At 43.9% G+C, this 20,055-nt stretch overlaps 1 protein-coding gene across 10 annotated transcripts in view; it reads left to right on the top strand.

Moving 5' to 3' along the window:
• Positions 1-1,834: 1,834 nt before the first annotated feature.
• Positions 1,835-20,055, top strand: part of Atg10 (autophagy related 10) — a 289,765-nt gene continuing 271,544 nt past the window's right edge. For 2 of the 10 annotated variants that reach the window (XM_063282566.1, XM_063282568.1), the window contains exons 1-3: positions 1,840-1,956; positions 14,400-14,651; positions 18,629-18,745. In XM_063282566.1, coding sequence (XP_063138636.1) covers positions 14,604-14,651; positions 18,629-18,745 — 165 coding nt within the window. In that variant the 5' untranslated portion in view covers positions 1,840-1,956; positions 14,400-14,603. Of the gene's footprint in view, positions 1,957-14,399; positions 14,672-17,723; positions 17,838-18,628; positions 18,746-20,055 lie in introns of those variants that run through there. The other 8 variants (XM_063282567.1, XM_063282569.1, XM_063282570.1 and 5 more) reach the window with 7 other exon arrangements.

The following is a 20,055-nucleotide window of genomic DNA, read 5'->3' as shown; positions in this document are numbered from 1 at the left end:
GGCTGAGGCAGAAGGATTGCCATGAGTCAGTCTCTCTCTCTCTCTCTCTCTCTCTCTCTCTCTCTCTCTCTCTCTCTGTATGTATGTAAAAAAGACATTCAAATATAATAGGTAACAAAGGCCTATTAGGATGAGTAGTAGTGAGTAAGTGTTCCATAAATTTGAGCTTTCCTATTCTTTTGTGACTGTTTCTTCGTTTATTTCAATGACTACTCATCTGGAGTTTTACTTGAGTCTAGGGAGGCTATGATTAAGAACCCATGCCCTCAGGAACTTTATCATGCTGAGTGCAAACACAGTCTAGAACCATTCCCTGCCTTGAGAGGTACAGGGAAAGGCGCAGTGTTGACCTGACTTACATCCTGTTTTTTTTTTTTTTTTGGATTCCATAGGTGAATCATGTCGTTTAAAACTGGCTCTGGTACAGAATGCCAGGCTTGAACTAACGGCATAATTTGCGGTAATTATTCTAAATTGTTGAGTACAAGAATATGGAAATTAATTATTCTTACTTTTGCATGGCAAAGTTTCTGGTAACTTTTTACTTTACTTTCAGGAAATAATAAAGCAGCCTTGGCTGGCCTAGAATTTGCTGTATAGCCCAGACTGCTCTTAAATTCTCTTGCCATCCCCCACCCACATTTACTTCCTTGGGTGCTGGGGTTATAAATATGAGCTACCATGCCCTACAAATAACTTCTTATACTTCAAAACAAACAAACAAACAGGTCAAGTAGAAGCACATTAAGATGGCTTTAATCCTAACACTCAGAGGTGGATGTAGGAGTGTCTGCAGTTCCAGGCTAGCCTATGCTATACATTCCTGTCTAACAAACAAACAAACAAACTAACTAACTAACTAAATTAGGTGTTACCAATTAACTAATAGTCGCTCAAAAAAGTTAGTTGAAGTTTATTTTTACAATACTTTTTTTTTTTTACCCCTTCCCCCTTTACAATACTTTTTAAAAATTATTTTGTGTGTGGCCAAATGTAATGTTTTTTGTTTTGGCAAAATAGTGGTTTAATCATCAATAAAACCAACAATCAAAAGCAGAAGAGTTCTACCATCCTTCCATATTCTAAGCCCCTTTTAAAATTAGCCCTTACCCCATCTTTTGTCAGTGGTCACCACAGATCTGTGTTCTGTCCATTCAAAAAACAAACAGAAAGTCACACACGCACACACACAATCAACTTATTTCGAAACAATATGGACTTACAGGAAATTGCGAAGACATTACTCAGAGTCTCAGGAATTTATTAGCTACTTAACATGGTAATCTTACACTACTTGCTCAAGACCAAGCCTCCTTCTTCACATTTGAAAACTGACAGCGCTTTCATTTTGCCTGTTTACTTTCTTTTCTAAGAAATGTTCTCCTGTTTAAAGGACCAGACTCGCTTTCCCTGAGGTATCCTATCTGTCCCATGACCCCTATGACTCTTTTCCTCCTACCATGGTCCTACCATTGCCCCTTGGTTTCATTTTACTGGCTGGTATTTTCTGATTTTTGTTCTGAAAATGGTACAGTTATCAGCACTCGAATTCCAAACTTCTTGCCCCAGCCCTGTTTTAAATGGGTGGCAGTGAACCTCATTTAGCTGACAAGGCTCTTGGGGACACTCGCGGCCCGCACCCTTGCTCGCACTCTACTAGTCACAAGTCGCTTGTTTGTAGTTAGGCGTCTAGTATGACTGTGCGTGGGAAGGGAGCGCAGGTACCCTGGCTCGGGTTCGCCCTGGTCTGGCCTAGAGCACCGACAGGGAAGGTGATGGATGTGAGCGAACTGGTTGCAGAAAGGTCTCGCTGCGACGTCACCGGGCGGCCCCACCGCGCAGGCTCACGGCCGCGCGGGCGGAGCTCCTCCTCCGCCGGTCCGCTCCCGCCGCCCGGCCCCGCCCAGTCCCGCCCCGCCGCGCGCCGCCGGCTCCAGGTCAGGGCGAGCGAGCGGGGTGAGTACACCTAACCACGGCGGCGCCTCTGCAGCCGCCTGCAGCCCTCGCCCGCCTCCCGGGACCCGAGAAGGGCGGCAGAGCGGCCCGCCCGTGACAAAAAGCCCGGGAGGTGGGCGCGAGCCGCCTGGGCGACCTTTCCACCTTGTGCTAGGAATGTGCTCACGTGACCTTGAAACAAAGGAAGTTAAGTGACTGGCAGGCTTTCAGATTTGCAGCCAACACAACCCCCCTTCCCCCCATTGATCTATAAAACCAGGACGTGGGGGGTCGGAGATAAAGGACTAGTTGACTGATTTATAGAAGCCATGCTTTTATCCGTAGTGATACTTATGAAAATCTTGGTAGTAACACCCAGGGTGGTCACATGTTTTTCAGAATCAAAATGGAGCCCCATGTTCTGTGTTTTCGGCAAGATGCAAATTGTTTCCAACTGTAGGGGGTGGGGTGGGGGGAAGTCGCCAACTAGAACAGTTGTGGGTTTGTTTTTGAGACAGTGTTTGCTACTATGTGGGCCAGGCTGTCCTCGAACCTTGAGCCTCTTGCCTCAGCCTCTCCTCAGAGAAGCTGAGACCACAGACTCCATCACAGGTTACAGGAGCCATCAGCTTCTCACCAGTGCTGTATTCATGTTTTAAGCGCTCTTTGACAGCTGGCTTGCTCTCTCCAAGTGCAGCAGTTCTTTTCCAAAGGCTTACTTTGGGTCATTATAATGTGACAGTGGCCCCCACTGTGGTGGTGAGAGTGAACATTTATGATGGTTAGGGTTAGAGAACACAGACTCTATGCCATACTCAAGTGTGTTTTAGGATTCCAGGTACCATTGCTCCTCGTTGCTTCCAAAGGGTCAGATGTTGACAGGAGAGAATGACACAGAATGAAGACCTAAGTGAAAAAAAAAATAGCAACAGGGAGTTAAAAATCTCACAGAGCAGTTTTAGAAGTTTTAGAAGCTGTCACGCCTGAGCTCGATGGCCTGTCCCCAGCCTGTCACAGCTGGAGGCAGAACTACCTCCAGTTTGAAGCCAGCCTGCACTACCACAACCAGATCCTGTCTCAGTGAGCAAAAACAAATGGAAAATTGTTATGTATATTTTAGTGGAAGAAACTAGCGCAAATAGTTCTAAGGTAGATTCATTTGAATATGGAATATTTCAAGATTAGGGTAATATTAGCTGATCTTACTGTACATAATGGGGGTATCTAAGACAATGCTTAAAAGAAATTCTATCTTTCCCTGTGTTTTCTCTGTTAGGCTAGCCTTGTGCTCCCTGTCAGCTAGGACTGACCTTAAGCTGATCCTGTCTCTACTTCCCAAGTTCTGTGGGTATTAATCATAATGCCCAGTTTATGTGATGCTGGGAATTGAACTCAGGCCTTTGTGTAGGCTAGGTAATCACTCTGCCAACTGTACCACCCCATCCCCACATGTTTATATTTTAGACAGGGTCTTACTGAGTCCAGTCTAGTGTAGAACACACCATCCCATTGCCTCAGCCTCTAGAGCACTGAGATTATAGACAATCTGCCCCCATGCCCAGAACAAATTATATCTTGATAGCACTTCTTAACATAATAAATGTCTTAGAAACATAAGCATCCCTTTAGGAAAAAGCAGTAAAGCTTACATAAGTAGATAGTTTCAGACTGGGGTTGATTTGAATATTATCTTGGAAACTGCAAGATGTGCTTTGGACCTCAGAGATTATGTTTGAATCAGAAGTGTAATCAACATCCAAAAGAGAGACCTATAGAGATTATCTGGTGGTAGTACTTTGACAATAGATGTCTTTAGGGCCAAACAGGCTATAAGAACAATTGGAAAATAGGGGAAGAGAAAAGTGGGCTCTACCTGAAGGTCACCGACTATTACACTGGTCATAGTAGCCAAGGAGAGTGAGCACTAATGTTCACCCTCGAAGTTAGGGTTAATTCAGATCATCGAATAGTATCTTTCCAAGAACAGCTACTTTGTGCTGGAACCTTCAATGGTTGCTACTGCTTATTGTTTTAAGTGGAATCTTAAAAAAAAAAACCCAAAGATTTATTTATTTATTCTATATAAAGTACACTGTAGCTATCTTCAGACACACCAGAAGAGGGCATCAGATATCAGTACAGATGGTTGGGAGTCACCATGTGGTTGCTGGGAATTGAACTCAGGACCTCTGGAAGAGCAGTCAGTGCTCTTAACCGCTGAGCCATCTCTCCAGCCCGTAAGTGGAGTCTCTTGAGTGGGAGGCTCTGTGTGACCTGCTTGCACCCTGTTCCCCGGAGTTTGTTGTAGTCCTCAATGCATTCTGAGTCATCTCAACCTATTCCCACGTCACGATTGCCCTGTCTACATCTTATTCAGTGCCACAGAGTTCTTTTTAATTCATAGCTCCTGGACCAGTTGAAGTCTTCTCTAAAGCATAGGCTGTAGGCATGGAATGTTCTTGGCTGTTACTACTATAACAGCCATAGCAAGCTGCTTTTCCTGTAGTTCAATTTCCTCCACTACAGAGAAAATTACAGTGGCATACCTCAAAAAGATGCTATGCGGATTTTAGTCACCATGGTTTTGTTGCATAGGAAAGGCATAATAATGCTATTTTTAATTATCATATCAACAACCCATATTAATTCCTCAAAACAGTGGTCGTATTGTTTATCATCGATTTTTACTGTGTTTTATTACTGTTCTCTTTAGCTTGGAAGTTTTCACATAAACTTGATTACCAGCTGTAGGAAGCAAAGCCATGATTTATACTTATTGATACATTTTCTTCTAAAAAGTCTCAAGTCTCTCAGGTTGATATTGAGGGCTCAGTATCTTTCTTCTTATCTCGTTATCTGGTTTCTTGTATATTAGCCATTTTATCTGTTTTGCTTATAATTTTAAATTCTAGTCCTGACTGTCTCAAGAGTATTTGAGCTGACTTTTAAACCCATAAATGATATAGTAGCAAGGATAAATCGTGGCCATGAAGATAGGAAGTTCGAGTAAAAAGACATTTGGATGAGTCACACAGAAGTACATCTTATATTTTTTTCCTTGTTCTATGTGACTGAGGCAGCCATAGACGGAGTTCTGAACTTCATGATGGTCAAAGGAAAGGTGGAAACACACCACATACTCTGCAAAAACACGGCTTCCTGCGTTAAAAGAATTGGGAATCTTTCCCTGAGAGGTCATTACTATGAGCTCCCACATCAGCAAACAAAAACTCAAGTCAGTGGAAACTACATGTTCAAGGAAAATAAAACTTAGGCTCTTTCTAGCAGCCGACCTGGAATGACCCACATAAGTCTATTGCTTCAAAGTCTTCAGAGATCACCTCACCTTGTTTTCCTCTTTGGAAAAGCCTTTGCCTTGTTCCTGTATGGTAGAGCCCCGACTGCTTGTGTTCTGAACTCCAAATTCTTCTTCTTTTTTTCCTAATAAATACCAGTGAGGATCACGTACGTGGCTTACTGCTTTCAGGGACACCCCATTAATCCCTAGCCTCTTTTCCTTTTTTTTAAAAAAAAGGTTTTATTTATTTTATATATGTGAGTACACTGTAGCCGTCTTCAGACACGGGCATCAGATCTCATTACAGATGGTTGTGAGCCACCATGTGGTTGCTGGGAATTGAACTCAGGACCTCTGGAAGAGCAGTCAGTGCACTTAACCATTGAGCCATCTCTCCAGCCCCCAATTCTTGAATCACTTAGCGACTCAGCCTCTTTAAAGATAAAGAGTTTATCTTCTAGCCCCTAGACATGAGTACAGAGTGCATGGAGTGCCAACTATAGCCACAGACTCAGAGAGAACCCAGGTGCTGTCATTCTCCTCATCTTGTTGACCTGAAATCGACTAACACTGTCCAGGAGGCTCTACTGCAGGTGGTGGTGGTGGTGATGAGGATGATGATGACTGTGACTGATGATGATGTCAGCAATAATGGTGATGATGATGACAACGACAATGATGGCAGCGATGATGGTGATGGTGAAGATGGTTATTTTGAGACAGTGTCATGTCACATAGTACACATCTGTGTGGAACTGGAACTCACATTTTAGCTGAGGTTGGTCTTAACTCTTCATTCTCCTGACTCAGGTCTGTATTGCCCTAACTTCCAGCTTCTGTTACTGCTGTGTGTGTGTGTGTGTGTGTGTGTGTGTGTGTGTGTGTGAGAGAGAGAGAGAGAGAGAGAGAGAGAGAGGGGTAGAGAGAGAGAGAGAGATTTGGAGGGGGGCTTATAGGAATTGACTCCAGGCCCTTTTATTTCTGGGTATACACCCTGCCCTCTACTAGCATTACATTTAAGAAAATATATATTGTGTGTATACATGTGTTTTTGTGAGTTGCTGCCGTGTGTGGACGTGTACCCTTCGAGGTTACGGACTTGTGAACTGAAGTCTGTGAACATGGGAACTCTGCAAGAGCAGCAAGTAGTGTTAACCGTTGGGCTGCTTTTCCAGCCCCTCTACTGGTAGTATCACAGAGAGTTCTACACTGTAGGATGCTTTAATAGGCCTGGTCCTTTAGCAATGAATGACAATAGCCAACTATGACCTTTCTTTTTGATGACCTAGTATGGTTCTGCTTATTTCATATACCTTACACAGTCCTCCCTAAACAGTAGTCAATGGGTTCTGCTTAATCTATACTGTTTGCCTTGCTCCCTGCAATTACATATGTATGTATGCATGCATGTATGCATGTATGCATGTATGTATGTATGTATGTATGTATGTATGTATATGTATGTATTTGTATACACCTTGTACTTTATAAGAACTCTGCCGGCTTTGTGGAATGACTCTGTTTCCACCTGGTGGGTCATGTTCAAATTTCAGATTTTAGTTCTTGAAGAATTAAATTCGTGTTTTTAAAACTTTCTGTTTTGGAGTCTTCCATGATTTTCTTAGGGAAATTTCGGTTTTTACTTTTTCCCCATGAGGACCCTCAGAGTCAGCATTTATAAGATACATGCTGTAAAAATAAACAAAATGTGGAAATAGGATGGTACATAGGTTGGCCTGGTACTTGTTATGTAGCCCAGGCTAGCCATAATCTGCCCTTTTTCCTCCTCCTTCAGCTTCCCCTGGGCAGGGATCCTAGGAATTTGCTACCGTACCTGGGTCCCATTTATTTTTTAAATTTTAACCGTTTTCCCACTGCATTTTGCTTTTAGATGCTTTTTAGATTTTAATTTTTTAAAATTAGTAGCAAAGAGTAGGTTTTGTTTTTAAGTTTAGGTTTTTCAGCCATTATAGAAAAATGTGTTCCCTCTTCAACCTTATAACTTAACTAATTAATTAATCAATTTGTTATTTATTTATAAAGAAGATAGGGTCTTGCTGATAAACTTTGGGTGACCTAGAACTAGCAATCTTCATGCCTCAGTTTATAAAGTGCCAGAATTACACATGTACATCTCCTCAACTTTATAAGGGTGTACTGTGTTTGAATGTACTCGACCCAGGGAGTGGCACTGTTAGGAAGTGTGGCCTTGTTGGAGGAAGTGTGTCACTGTGGGGGTGGGCGTTGAGACCTTCCTCCTAGCTGCCTGAGGACAGTCTGCTCCTATTGGCTTTCAGATGAAGACTTAGCAGCCATGCTCGCCTTGATGATAATGGACTGAACCTCTGAACCTGTAAGCCAGCCCCAATTAAATGTTATCCTTTTTGAGAGTTGCCTTGGTCATGGTGTCTGTTCTCAGCAGTAAAACCCTAATTCAGCGTGTCTCTTTCCTTGTTCAAAACAAAACTAAGACAGAAGTTGGTACCAGGGTCTTTCTGTGATAGGTCTGATCATGGTTTTGTTCAGAGGAATGTGGATTTGGGGACTTTGTAAAGCAGTGGGGTGGAGCTTTAAGTGGGGGCTTTTGGGGCCATATTAGTAGAAACCTGTAAGACAGTGTTCCTGAGTGTGTTTTGTATTGTGGGAACTTAGCCCAAGAAGCTTCAGAAGAGAAGACTTTTAGTGTGTGGCCTAGAGACTTTTTTGTGATATTTTGGTGAAGAATGTGGTTGCCTTTTGCTATTGTCCAAAGAGTCTGCTTGAGGCTAAAGTAAAGAAATTTAGATTAATATCTTTGACAAAGGAGGTCTCAGAACAGCCTGGCGTAAATTCTGTTACATGGTTCCTAAAGTTCACTCTTAGAAGGAGCATTTTAATGAAAAGGAGCAAGCATAGAAATGGGAAATACAAAGTATGGTTCAAAGGGTAAAGGGTACCAGGAAGCGAGATGAAGCTAAGTACTGTGTTCAACGATATTAAATGGAATTAAGGGAGTGATGACCTTGGAGCAAGATCTTATTCAGCTAAACTCATGCATTTGCAGTTGAAGAAGGGAGAGTTCTATCCAAGCATTATTAGGACTGGTTATTGTTTTCATTTGGACTTTTAATCTGGAATGAAGTACAATACAGAAAGCGGGGGCACCCCTCTGATTTAGATCTTGAGGCTGGAAGACACAAGCTTGATCCAGATCTTGAGGAACAATGATCATGAAAAGCTGAGGCCCAGGCATGGTGGTGCACACCTTTAATTCCAGGAGACAGAGCCATGCAGATCTCTGGCTTCAAGAGCAAGTTCCAGGACAGCCAAGCTCAGGCAGTGAAGGAGTTGGAAAACAGAGCGCTGGTGATAATAAAATAAAACAAGGGCATGGAGTGGGGGAGGCGGGGCATGTTCCAGTCCCAGCAAGTAGCAGAACTTGGCAGCTTTAACCACATGGCCATAGCTTTAGAGTTCAGAATAGAAGGGACAACTGGGACAATTGAAGCTGGTTAGCTGGAGCTTAGAAATTAGTGGTGATTAAGAAGAGACCAGCATCACTGGGGTGAAATCTTCTGGGACGTGTTTTCTGAGAGCTCAAGAAGCTGTACTCCAGAGATAGCCAAGGTTGTACCTCATGCTGCAGCTGTACTTGGTCATGTTTAAGAGTCACCCAGGTGGTACTGTACTGGTTTGAAGGCATGAAGGTGCTGTGGAGAGAGCAGCTGAGGCTTGGCTCTGTGTTAGGCTGTGGAAGGCTATTGATGAAGGTGCAGCCTCAGTTGCAGTCGATGGCCCAGGACTGAAGGGGTCATGCATGCAAAGAAGTTGAGGCTTGGCACCATAGAGGAAGCCTACGAGAGGCTATTGGTGAAGTTGTTGTGCTGGAAGACCCCAGTGTCTTAGAGATGCTAGTACCATGGAATGACCTCCAAGAACAGCAGCAGCAGTAGAATGGAGTCAACCAGAGCCCAGAGTGCTACAGAGAGCAGAGCTGGAGAAGTTTCATCAGACCTTTGGAGGAGCCCAGAAGATCATGTGTGGATCCCAGATGCTGGAATAAAAAAAAAGCTGTAAAGTTGAAGTTGCCTTGGAGACCCCAAGATGTTAGAGCTACCAGAGCCATGGGATACCTGCCAAGGAAAGATGCTAACAGGAAGTGCAACCAGCCCAACAGAAAGAATTGTGTTGTAGTCAGCAAAGCAGAAAGGGCTGGGCATCAGATGCGGAAGAGCAGAGATTGGAGTTTGCCCAGCTGGGTTTTGGTCTTGGTTTTGTCCAGGATTTTCTCCCTGTGTTAATTTGGGATGGTAGTGTTTATCCTGTGATTTTTGGGGTATGTTATCTGCTTTTGCTTTTTATTTTATAAGGGATCACAGTTAAGAGATTCCACGAGTCTCAGAAGAGACTTTGAACTTTTAATATTGTTGAGACTGTCAAAACGTGACTTTTGACGTTGGACTAAATGTATTTTGCATAACGTCCCCATAGGTACGGCCCCCATAGACTCATGCATTTGAACAAGCCTATGGGGGCCAGGGAGTGGAATGTGGTAGTTTGAATATGCTTGGCCTGGGGACTGGCACTATTAGGGGGTATGACCTTGTTGGAGGAGGTGTGTCACTGTGGGGGTGGGCCTTGAGACCCTCCTCCTAGCTGCCTGAGGACAGTCTGCTCCCAGCAACCTTCAGATCAAGGTGTAGACCTCTCAAATTCTCCTGTGCTATGCCTGCCTGGATGCTGCCATGCTTCTCTCTTGATGATAATGGACGGGACCTCTGAACCTGTAAGCCAGCCCCAATTAAATGCTGTCCTTTTTAAGAGTTGCCTTGGTCATGGTGTCTGTTCACAGCAGTAAAACCCTGACTAATTCAGCGTTTCTCTTTCCTTATTCAAGAGCTTCTTGGACCCTTGTTGACACTCATGTTAGTGACTGTCAGAAGAGGGACTTGTGTGGGTTGGTGTTGCCCCTTCATCTCCCTTCGTCCAAGTCAATGTCAAAGATTCTTTCTCTCAGTATTTAGTTGGGGAACAGGTGAATGGGTACAAGTACAGTTAGGGAGGGTCCATCTTTCCTGTATTCCAGCAAGTTCCCTAGGTATTTCCCCTCTCTGACCTGTGCCTGTAACCTGGACAGTGTTTTTGTTTCAGTTACAGCTTATAAATTCAGGGTTTAAGGAAGATGGCAAGGTTGTGCTACTCACTCTTTGGAAGGCTCCTCTGCTGTCCCCTCTGTCCCTTCAGGTCCCCACTGGTGGCGTCCTAGCAAGGTATTCAGTTCATCACAATTCTGCTCTGGCCCTGCATACTAAAGTAGCTAGAGAGAACTTGGAGGTTGAAACCCAGTAGGAGGATGGCGACTTCTCTCGTGGGTTCCCTCGAGTGACATGTAGACTGTAGGAGAGGGAAATGCTTCCTGTTTCTTCCTGGGACCTCCTGCTGTAGAGGCCAAGGGCAATATCGCTCTCATCAGTGGGTTCCCGGGCCAATGCAAGGACATGTTGCTTCCTGTTTTAACTTTGATGGGCGGTATGCATTGTGAGCCTGCAGGGAGGGAGGCTGCCCTGCTAGGGAGCTGCAAGCCTGAACTGCTCCCTCCTCCCTTCCGATGGTTCTTCAAGCTGCTTTTTGGGTGGCCACGCCCAGGCTGCAGTGCACCTTGAAGTCCAGGCTTTTAGCTATCAGCACTGTCACGTGATTTGCTTTTGGCCTCAAATTTCTGGCATGGTTGCTTTGTAATCATTTCCACAGTAATTGTTAGAAATATTTACTTGGGGGTGTACGGAATCATGTAATTGTTTTGGTCCTGGAGTTGGATTTCCCATGAAATCGACATTTTCGAGCTTTGTCTTTCGAGGGGAGGGGGCGGGGACCCTGGGAGTTACGTGAATAACCAGTTTACAAGAAGGTCTCCGTGGTCCCCACTCAGCCTTCCTCCCGCTGTGTCCATCCGTTAATCCTCAGACTCCTGTTTTATTGACTGATCTTAAGCTCCTAGGCTCAAGCGGTCCTCCTGCTTCAGCTTAATTGTCTGAGACTATGGCACAAGTTTGTACTGCCTGGCCTGGAAATGGCATGCTTTCAAAGGACATAGTCTGGATTTACAGTGATAATGGTATGGGATTCTCTTTTAGTACGGTTTCGAAGTTAACGTTCCAAGTTAGCAGCTGACATGATTGATAGTATCATGATCTTTTCCTCCATACATGTATTCACCTCTCTCCTCCACTGACTTCCTTCACCCCTGCCACCCATTTACTGGGTCTCTTTCTGCAGCAGACCGTCTTCCCTCCTGATTTAACGTCACTTCAATTCCATTACCTTTATCTAACAGCTACTTCTCATGGTCACTGATGTAGAATTCTTCCCAGAAAGGACAGAGATGAAGACGCTTTTTTTCAAAAAAAAAAAAAAAAAAAAGACGCTTTTTTTCATTAGTGAAAAAGGATATTTAATGTTTAAATATATTTATAGCCTGTACTCTTATATATGTGTGTATATTTATTTATAACTAACCTTAGAACTAGGGAAAAGTTCTATGTGAAATAATGACTCATTACACACTGTCTTACAGATTTATCAAAAGAAATAACTTTGCAAAAGAGACCCTACCACCAACAAAGCCAAAAACCCACACAAACATAAATTTAGTTCCAAGCACATTAAAGATCACATAAAAGCCTGTAGTGTGGTAGTGAGGGAACCGTTTCTGGTTAGGTGAGGTCATCCGGATAGTGGTCATACGAGGTATACCCAGCAGCGCATAAGCTTCTTCCTCGCTGTCCTCCGAGGTCTCGCCCTGAGCCTGGAAAGGTTCTGCTTTCTCCATCTCTGAATTCTACTGATAGGATTGGGAAAAGGTTTGGATTGAGGTTAAAAAAGAAGAAGAAAGGAAAGAGGGAAGAAAAGAAACCACAGCAACTAAACAGTAGTCCTGCTCAGCCATGCGAAGACTCAGGCTAAGCAGACAGATGTATTAGTTCCTTATACGTCATGACACAAGGAGCTGGGACTCATTTGCAGCTTCACTTAGAATTAGAAACGACAGGCATATTGGTTAAGATGAGAGGAGAATTGAGGTTTGCCGAGCAATTTATTTGTTGTTTTCTTTTAGGAGACAGGGTCTTAGTATGTAGTCCAGGCTCACCACCAACGTGAAGCCAGTCTTCCTGCCTTAGAAGAAACTCTCGTGATAGGATTAAAGGCACGGGCCACAACTCCTCTCTAAAATCCATCTTTTTGCTGACACTTCAGTCATAGTCATTCTGGTCATTCAGTCATAGTCATAGTGTCTGGTGGACACTAAAATCCAAATTCACTTTTTTTAACCTGATTTTTTTTTTTTTTTTTGAGAAAAGGCATCCTGTAGCCCAGGCTGGTCTCCAGTTTGCTACATTGCTGAGGATAGCCTTGAACTATTGATCCTTCTGCCTCTACCTCCCTCTAATGCTGGAATTAGAGGGAGGTACCTACACACTGAGCCAGTCTGATTGGGAATGTGATTGTCTCACATCTGAAATCCCAGCATTGGAGAGGCTGACGCAGGGGGATTCCCTCAAGTGTACAGTTAGCTTGGTCTTCATATTAGTCCAGGCCTGTATGGGCTACAGAGGAAGGGTCTCCTGCAACCCATCAAAATAAGCTTGTCTGGAAACACACAGTTCCGATAGGAACTGCTAAGACTGTTGACTTCTGCTTCTACGACTCAGAGGGAGAGGGAGAATCCAGGCTTGAGAGTGTGACTAAAAGTGTTGATTGCATGACGTTTTCATTTTTAATAAGTTGAGATATTCTTATTTGAGCAAAGAAACAGTTATCCACTGATATTTCATTATGCTGCATTGCGAGGATTTGAGTGAGATTAATAACCTTTTAATATGGTGTCCTAATCAAGTTGCGTTTGCGTTACTGTGTATGACATCCTTCAGCAAAGCTCAGTCCTTAGATAATTTTAAAAGTATACAGCCCAATATTAATTAGTGTCTTAGCGTTCAGTCATCTTGCTAGCAGCACGCTGATTATTAATTAGATAACGCATGACTATTGAATGAAATTGTGTATTTCAACTAGCACTTTTAATAGTTTAGTAAATCTCAAAGTACCTGGAGGGTTCAGGAGGATGGAGTGTTTTTACTTGTTTTTTGTTGCCAAGAGTTGGCTTGGGATTTTAGAACTCTTGAGTGTATAATCCATTTTGGTGTGTTTTCTATTTTTTTTAATTTATTTTTGTTTATTTTTTGAGTGTGGGTTACCATGTAGCCCTGGCTGACCTGGAACTCTCTGTGGAGACTTTGCTGACCTCAGACGGACAGAGATAAGCCTGCCTCTGTCTCCTGAGTGCGGGGATTAACATGTCCACCACCCAGCATGCCAAGTTTATATTCTTGATGAATTGAATTCTGTTTGTGACGATTTGTTATCTCTCGGGGTCTGTCAGGATCATCCATCTTTAGCACGGTTCCATTTCACTCCTGGTTCTCCGTCTTTTCTCTAAGTGTTGAGACAGACTCTTGCTGTCTGCGTGATTCAGACACAGGAGCATTGTCTCTAGCCTGGATTCTTGCTCCCTCTGCACTCCCAGAATGCTTGCTTGATCAGTCATTTGTGGATCTACAAACTCTTTGTGCTAAATTGGCTCTACCTCTCTCCTAAACCTGCCGGTGCTCCAGGGATCGCTGCTGAAATACTCAGCCACCTAAAGGTAGAGTGTGTGGAATCACGCTCGCCCAGATCTTTCCTTTCCTGCCTTTGAATCCCTCCCGCCTCTTTGTTCTACCCCAGTCTTCACTCTGAACAACTTCTCATCCAGTCAAGACAAGACCATTGTCTCCGCTGACAACCAACTACAATTCTGTCAGAGTTTTACTCTAGGCCTTGCGACCCTCAGCACAGGTCTTGCTTCCTCTCTCTCACACTTCCTCCCATACTCAAGAGTTCTGTAGATGGGCGTGGTGGTTCATGGTGCTGCAATCTCAGCATTCAGGATGTCCAGAAAAGAGGATTAGGAGTTTGAAGCCATCCTGGGCTATATAGTAAATACCAGGCTAGCCAGGGATACATATCAAGACCTTGTCTCAAACCAAACCAATCAATCAACATCCCAAACCCTTGTTTGCCTATCCTGGTCCCACTTCCCTTTTTTGTCTGGTTTACTCTAATTTTGGCTCTTGTATGTTTCATCCATTAGGATCATACTGGATTTTGTCACCATTCACCCATAATTCTCTGTGTAGTCTAGCTGTGGCACGTACATCAGGAATATCTGACCCCGTCACAGTGGAAGTGCTGGCAGCTTCATTTTCTTCAGCCTGTTTGGTTCCTGCTCCCTTGCCCTCTGGGCTGATACATACTGATCTCAGGAGCTCACCCTCACTGGAAAGACAGTCCTGAAATGTCCAGCCCTTTGGAGCTTTACCCCAGTCTGCGTTCTCAAGGGAAGGTATTTTGAGATCAAAAGAGGTAACAGGCTTGAGCTCACTGTTTCTACCGCTGTACATGGCGGAGCTCCAGGCTGGGCTTGGGGAGCCAGTGCAGTGTGGAGCAGTTTTCATGTATACGATTTACATGAGAGTAGCATGGTCATAAGTGCAGCCACGGAGTAGTTTTAAGACAAAGTTGACATTTAAAACAGTCTTTGAGTGGAAGGCCGCTTTTTCTCCACTCCACAAAGCTTTGCGTACAGAGATTATTGGTGCCCCACTTATGTGACACTGATTTTAGGTCAGTGCCTTGTCAACATTATATGAAATTCCTATTTCTTTGAGGATTCTGTAATTCAGTTTGTAAGCAATGGCACTGGACTGTCTCTGTCCAGTGACATTAGGTGCCTTTAATATCATCTGGGGAGGGAATCCAAGCGCCAGTCATTTTGGCCTACAGTCATCTGGGTCCACCAATCCCTTGTTTACACTGAGACCTCAAATATGACTCTCATAAACTTTCCCCCATTCACTGAAGTTCTTAAACCTTCTTGCTGTCCTGCATCCGTTGCTGTCTCTACATCTTTACTGCTTTTCCCATCACGTCTTGGCCATTTTTCCTTTCCTGCCTAACCTGAACTTGTGACCTGTGGCCAGCAGCGTTTCTCCTATCTTATACCCTGTCACTGAACAGCTCAGCCAGTCTGCAACTTTCATCACAAATCCTCTCTCTGCTCTCCCCATCCTCCTGGAGCTGGGCACTCTTTTTTTTTTCTTTTTTCTTTCTTTCTTTTTTTTTTTTTCCGGAGCTGAGGACCGAACCCAGGGCCTTGCACTTGCTAGGCAAGCGCTCTACCACTGAGCTAAATCCCCAACCCCAGAGCTGGACACTCTGAAGCAAGTCACAGATCACAGGGACGCCCTGCAAACCCAGGGTCTCCAGCCTTACTGGGGGTCACTCTCAATCTACCTGCTTCTCGTTAAGGGCTGTCTCGTGTCCCTTAGCAGCTTCTAATCTCAGTCCTTTCTCAGGAGCTCTCCCTCATTGTTGCCCTCACCTCTTGCGCATTGGAGTATCTTGTGACCTCCACTTCCTTAACCTGGAGACTCCTAAATACTCCCTAAGTTCTCCTAAATACTCCCTAAGTATTTTTCCTTAAATGCTTCCTTTAGCCTCAAGGGACAGACACACAGTGAGTGTCCAACCATCAATGGTGCTGGCTAGGATGTCCTGTTCTAAAAGGCCAGTGTATTGTTTCCCTGTTGCTTTCTCTGTACGGGGGTTGGGGGGGATTGGGGGGTGTCTCTTAGCCAGCCTCCTATGCTTAGTTCGAGTATGTCTTCCCTGAGACCTGTGGGCCTCCTTAATTACTGATTGGTGTCCCACTCACCACTTTGAAGATACGGCCTGCAGACTTTCCTCATTTTTAGTCTTGGCTGCACTCTGACTGTAGTGTATTATCATGCCCGCCACATATACAGTGACAACGACTGCTTTGTAAGTTCCTAGATGATTTTCTTTTCCCAGTGAGTCATTCTTGCCCTCGGCTCTGCGACTCTGACTTCACTAGGCTCTCCACACGCTGTTCCCTTAATCTCTAGATCGTTGTTGGCTCCTCTTCCTCTGTAGACACCTTAAATGTTGGCTCTGAAGACTCATTTCATCCTTGCTCCTGCTCCTGTGCTCAAAGTTCTTTGTTTCTGTGGGACCTTAGAACACTCGTGGGACATTATGCATGATTCCCAGGAGAAACGTGGATAGCTGCGTATACATAGAGTTTAGTGCGTCAAGTTTCATTGGCATCCAGAAGCCATATTAAGAATGTGGCCAGACTTGGGGGTGGTGTGTGTTTGCCTGTTACCCTTGCATTTCGAAGGCAGAGGCAAGAGGATCAGATTGCTGCAAGTTTGAGTCTAGCTTGAGCTGCATAGTGAGTTTCAGACTGGCCAGGATTACCTGGTGAAACCCTGTGTCAGAAACAAACCCCTGGCAAACCCAGAGTGTATTTCCCTACTAAGAGCCAGGCACAGTAGTATGTGACTTTAATCACAGCCTTTGGGAAACAGGCAGGATAACCATGAGCTTCAGGCCAGCTTGGTCTATATAGTGAGTTTCAGACCAGCCTGGGCTACATATAGCAAGACTGTTTCATGAAAAAAGAAATAAAAAGTGCATGCTACAAAAGCTTAATTATAGTGTAAAATGTCAAAATTTATTCTTAAAAGTTGAAAGTATGGCCAAGGCATTCATGTCCGTTGAGTGTAGGTACTTGATTGAAATTTATTGCTCATGCTTTTCACCTTGTTTGTAAAGAGAGAGTCTCATGGAGCTCCACCCCTCTGTGACTCAGAGGGTGACCTCCTGATCCTCCTGATCCTCCTTGCCTCCATCTCAGATGCTAAATGACAGGTCTACCTCCACACTCAGATCATAGTTTATTCTTGGTTAAACTGAACCTAGGACACACCTTCTAACTTTCTAGTTTTGATTGAAAGGAAGCTCTCCAGTCATTATTAGCTGTTCGGATACAGAGTCCTGGGTCTATATGCTTCCCCTCCATTGCCAGGGCCTTCAGGGACACTGCCCCCACCTTGCTCTGGAGCAGAGGACTTTTCTTCTAGAGGCACACATTTATCTGACCCTTATCGAGGCACGTACAAGATATGCAGTCACGGAAATTAGTTGTCTTCTTGTAGTTTAATGGTTTGTTTAGTTAAACTCCGTATTTAGGATACACAAATACGGTTTGTGAGCACACCCTCACCTCTGAGGAGCAGAACGCTTGATGGTTGTCACGCCGCAGAGTCAGTGAGCTGCTGCAACGCTGCGTGGGCTAGTTAATCCACAGTGTGGAGAGTAAAGGCTGGTCAGGCAGTTTCCACTGGCGGCGTTCTTGTTGTTTACCTCCCTTTCTTAGAAGAGCGTGAGTTCTTACGAGGCAGAGCGTCTGCTTCCTTCACATCTTACTTTGCTCTATGCACAGTGCCTATTTAATATACATTCAACTGGGTGCATAGGCACATGCTTATATGGGTTCAGCTAAATTTGAATAGTCCGCAGAGTGGGTTGGGAAACAGCTTGTGTAATAGACAGGTCATAGCCCTGAATCCCTTTTTATTTGTATGTGTGAACAGACTCCTTTTGAGGTTTCATCTGAGGAATGGAGATAACACACCTTCGAGTTTTGAGAGGCTTGTGTGGAGAGGTAAATGTCTCACTCTGTAGTAGTTGATCTACTACGCAATGGTTTTGATACCCACAACTAATCAGATGGAGCGTTTGTACCTCTAACTTCTGTTCATTGAGAAGCCTCAACTACATGATCTGGAAGTTTTCTTATGTGCTAAAATATTTCCGGAAGTAATATCGTATGTTTTGAACAGCTTTCTACAACAAATACATGAGTATTTCTTGGTATGTCACATTTGAGCTTGGTCTGATAGTAATTAATTAACTTTAGACCTTGGAAAGCAATTTCAAGCTTTGTAGCGGCACTTGTTGGAGAGTTGACCCTTCTGATAACCTGTGAGGGGCGGGGCTTTCATGAACCACTGGGGCTCTGCAGTGTAAGTGCTGAGGTAGAAGGCAGAAGCATTTCGGGGTGCATATTTGAAAGCATTGTCTCAGAATTAGATAAAATTAAATGTGAGGATTCTATTACAGTCAACATCACTTTTATCTTTAGAAAAACAAACAGCCAGAGTGTTTGGTCACATGAATTGTTAGTTTGTAGGGTACATGTTTAGAAAACCAGACCAGAATCCCCCTCAAACAACCAAAAATCAGTCAAAGAAAACTCCATAACTGAAAACTCTTGTTTCAAGTATAGGCTTTTAGGTTTCATGTTGCCTAAAACCGAACGAGGACAGGGTGAGACTATGTGGAGAGGAAACTCTTTCACAGATGACCCTGAGGATGGTTTCCATTCTCTTGCCCAACTCTGGGTAGCTCACGCTGGTACTAATACTGTCCGTTTGTTTCTTTGTTTTATTGTAGTTCCCATTTAACATGGAGGACGAGTTCTTTGGAGAAGAAAGCTTCCAACATTGTTGTGCAGAATTCATCAGACATTCACAACAGATAGGCGATGGCTGGGAATGGAGAACGGCCAAGGTGAGAACAGAAGATGCATTTCTTTGTTTTTTTATGTTTCGATGGTGTCTTAGGACACAGTGTAGCTAGCCTGGTACTTTCTATGTATCCCAGGCTGCCTTCAAACTCACAGGCCTTCTTCTCTGTCTTCTGGGTGGCAGGTCGTAGGTGTTGGTAACCACACCTGGCTACAACCGACACTTTTTTTTAGTGGAGGGTTATTTATTTTTGTTGTATAAAAATATCGATAATTGATAGTAAGGAATAAAAATGGGGCTGATTTAACAAAAGCCATGAATTTTAAAGCATTCGTTAAAACAGATGTCCATTTTATTATTCCATCTATATATAATCATAATTATTTGGCTAATAAAATATTATCTAGAAAAGTCCTTAGGTGACCTTCCTGAACTAATAGATAAGGTCCCATACAATATTAATTATTGCTATGTAAACAAATGTTTCTCTGGAGCTTCAGACTAGTGGTTTACATTATAAATGATCTCTCTTTGTCTCAGTTTTGAGGTAGGCACCGACATTGAGCTTTATATCTTATCAAAGATGGCATGGAACACCCTCTCTCCTGCATCTACCTCCCAAGTCCTGGAATTGCAGGGTAGTGCCCTACACCTGGCTATTCTACAATTTTCTTAGGACACTGTTTCGTCTAGAGTTCTGTGAGTCCATACCTCTTTGGAGGTCACGTATTAGATATTTACATTTTAATTCACAATAGTAGCAAAATTACAGTTTTGAAGTAGCAACAGAATAATTTTATGGCTGGGGGTCGGCATAACATGTGGAACGCTAAGTGTCCCAGAGTTAGGAAGGTTGAGAGCCGCTGTTCTAGAAAGTGATGGTAATGGTTATCCTGAAATCAGGTCAGAGCCCAACACTCACGTAGTCTCAAGGAACTCCTTAATAACATAAAGATCATACAGAATGTTTCGTCTTTTGACTCTATTCTAAAATAATGTAAAACCCTTACATACTCTTGTATTTCCATACGTACAATTGATAATGCTCTCTGTAAAAGCTTTCCGAGAGTCGCCTGAGGTCATTTTAGAGAACAGGTTTCCCCAGTCTGACATTTTGGTTGATTCATGACTGGATCAGGCTCTTGCTTCTCTGCTTCCTGGATCTGCGTCTTGAGTGCCTCTGGGAAACCTGAACGTTTGGACCTGGTTCCCACGACTTGGAACTGAGCTGGGGGGTCCTGTGCCGGCTCAGAGTGTCACTGGGCTGAAGCCATGGGTTCTTTGGGGTCATTTCCCTGAAGCAAGCTCTGACTGGTGGCTCTAGAGAGATCTGTTCTCTCCCTAGCGACTCAG

Source organism: Rattus norvegicus, chromosome 2 (assembly GCF_036323735.1).
Source record: "Rattus norvegicus strain BN/NHsdMcwi chromosome 2, GRCr8, whole genome shotgun sequence".
NCBI lineage: Eukaryota > Metazoa > Chordata > Mammalia > Rodentia > Muridae > Rattus > Rattus norvegicus.
Note: the sequence above shows the minus strand (reverse complement) of the source record. Positions and strands in the feature narration are given on the sequence as shown.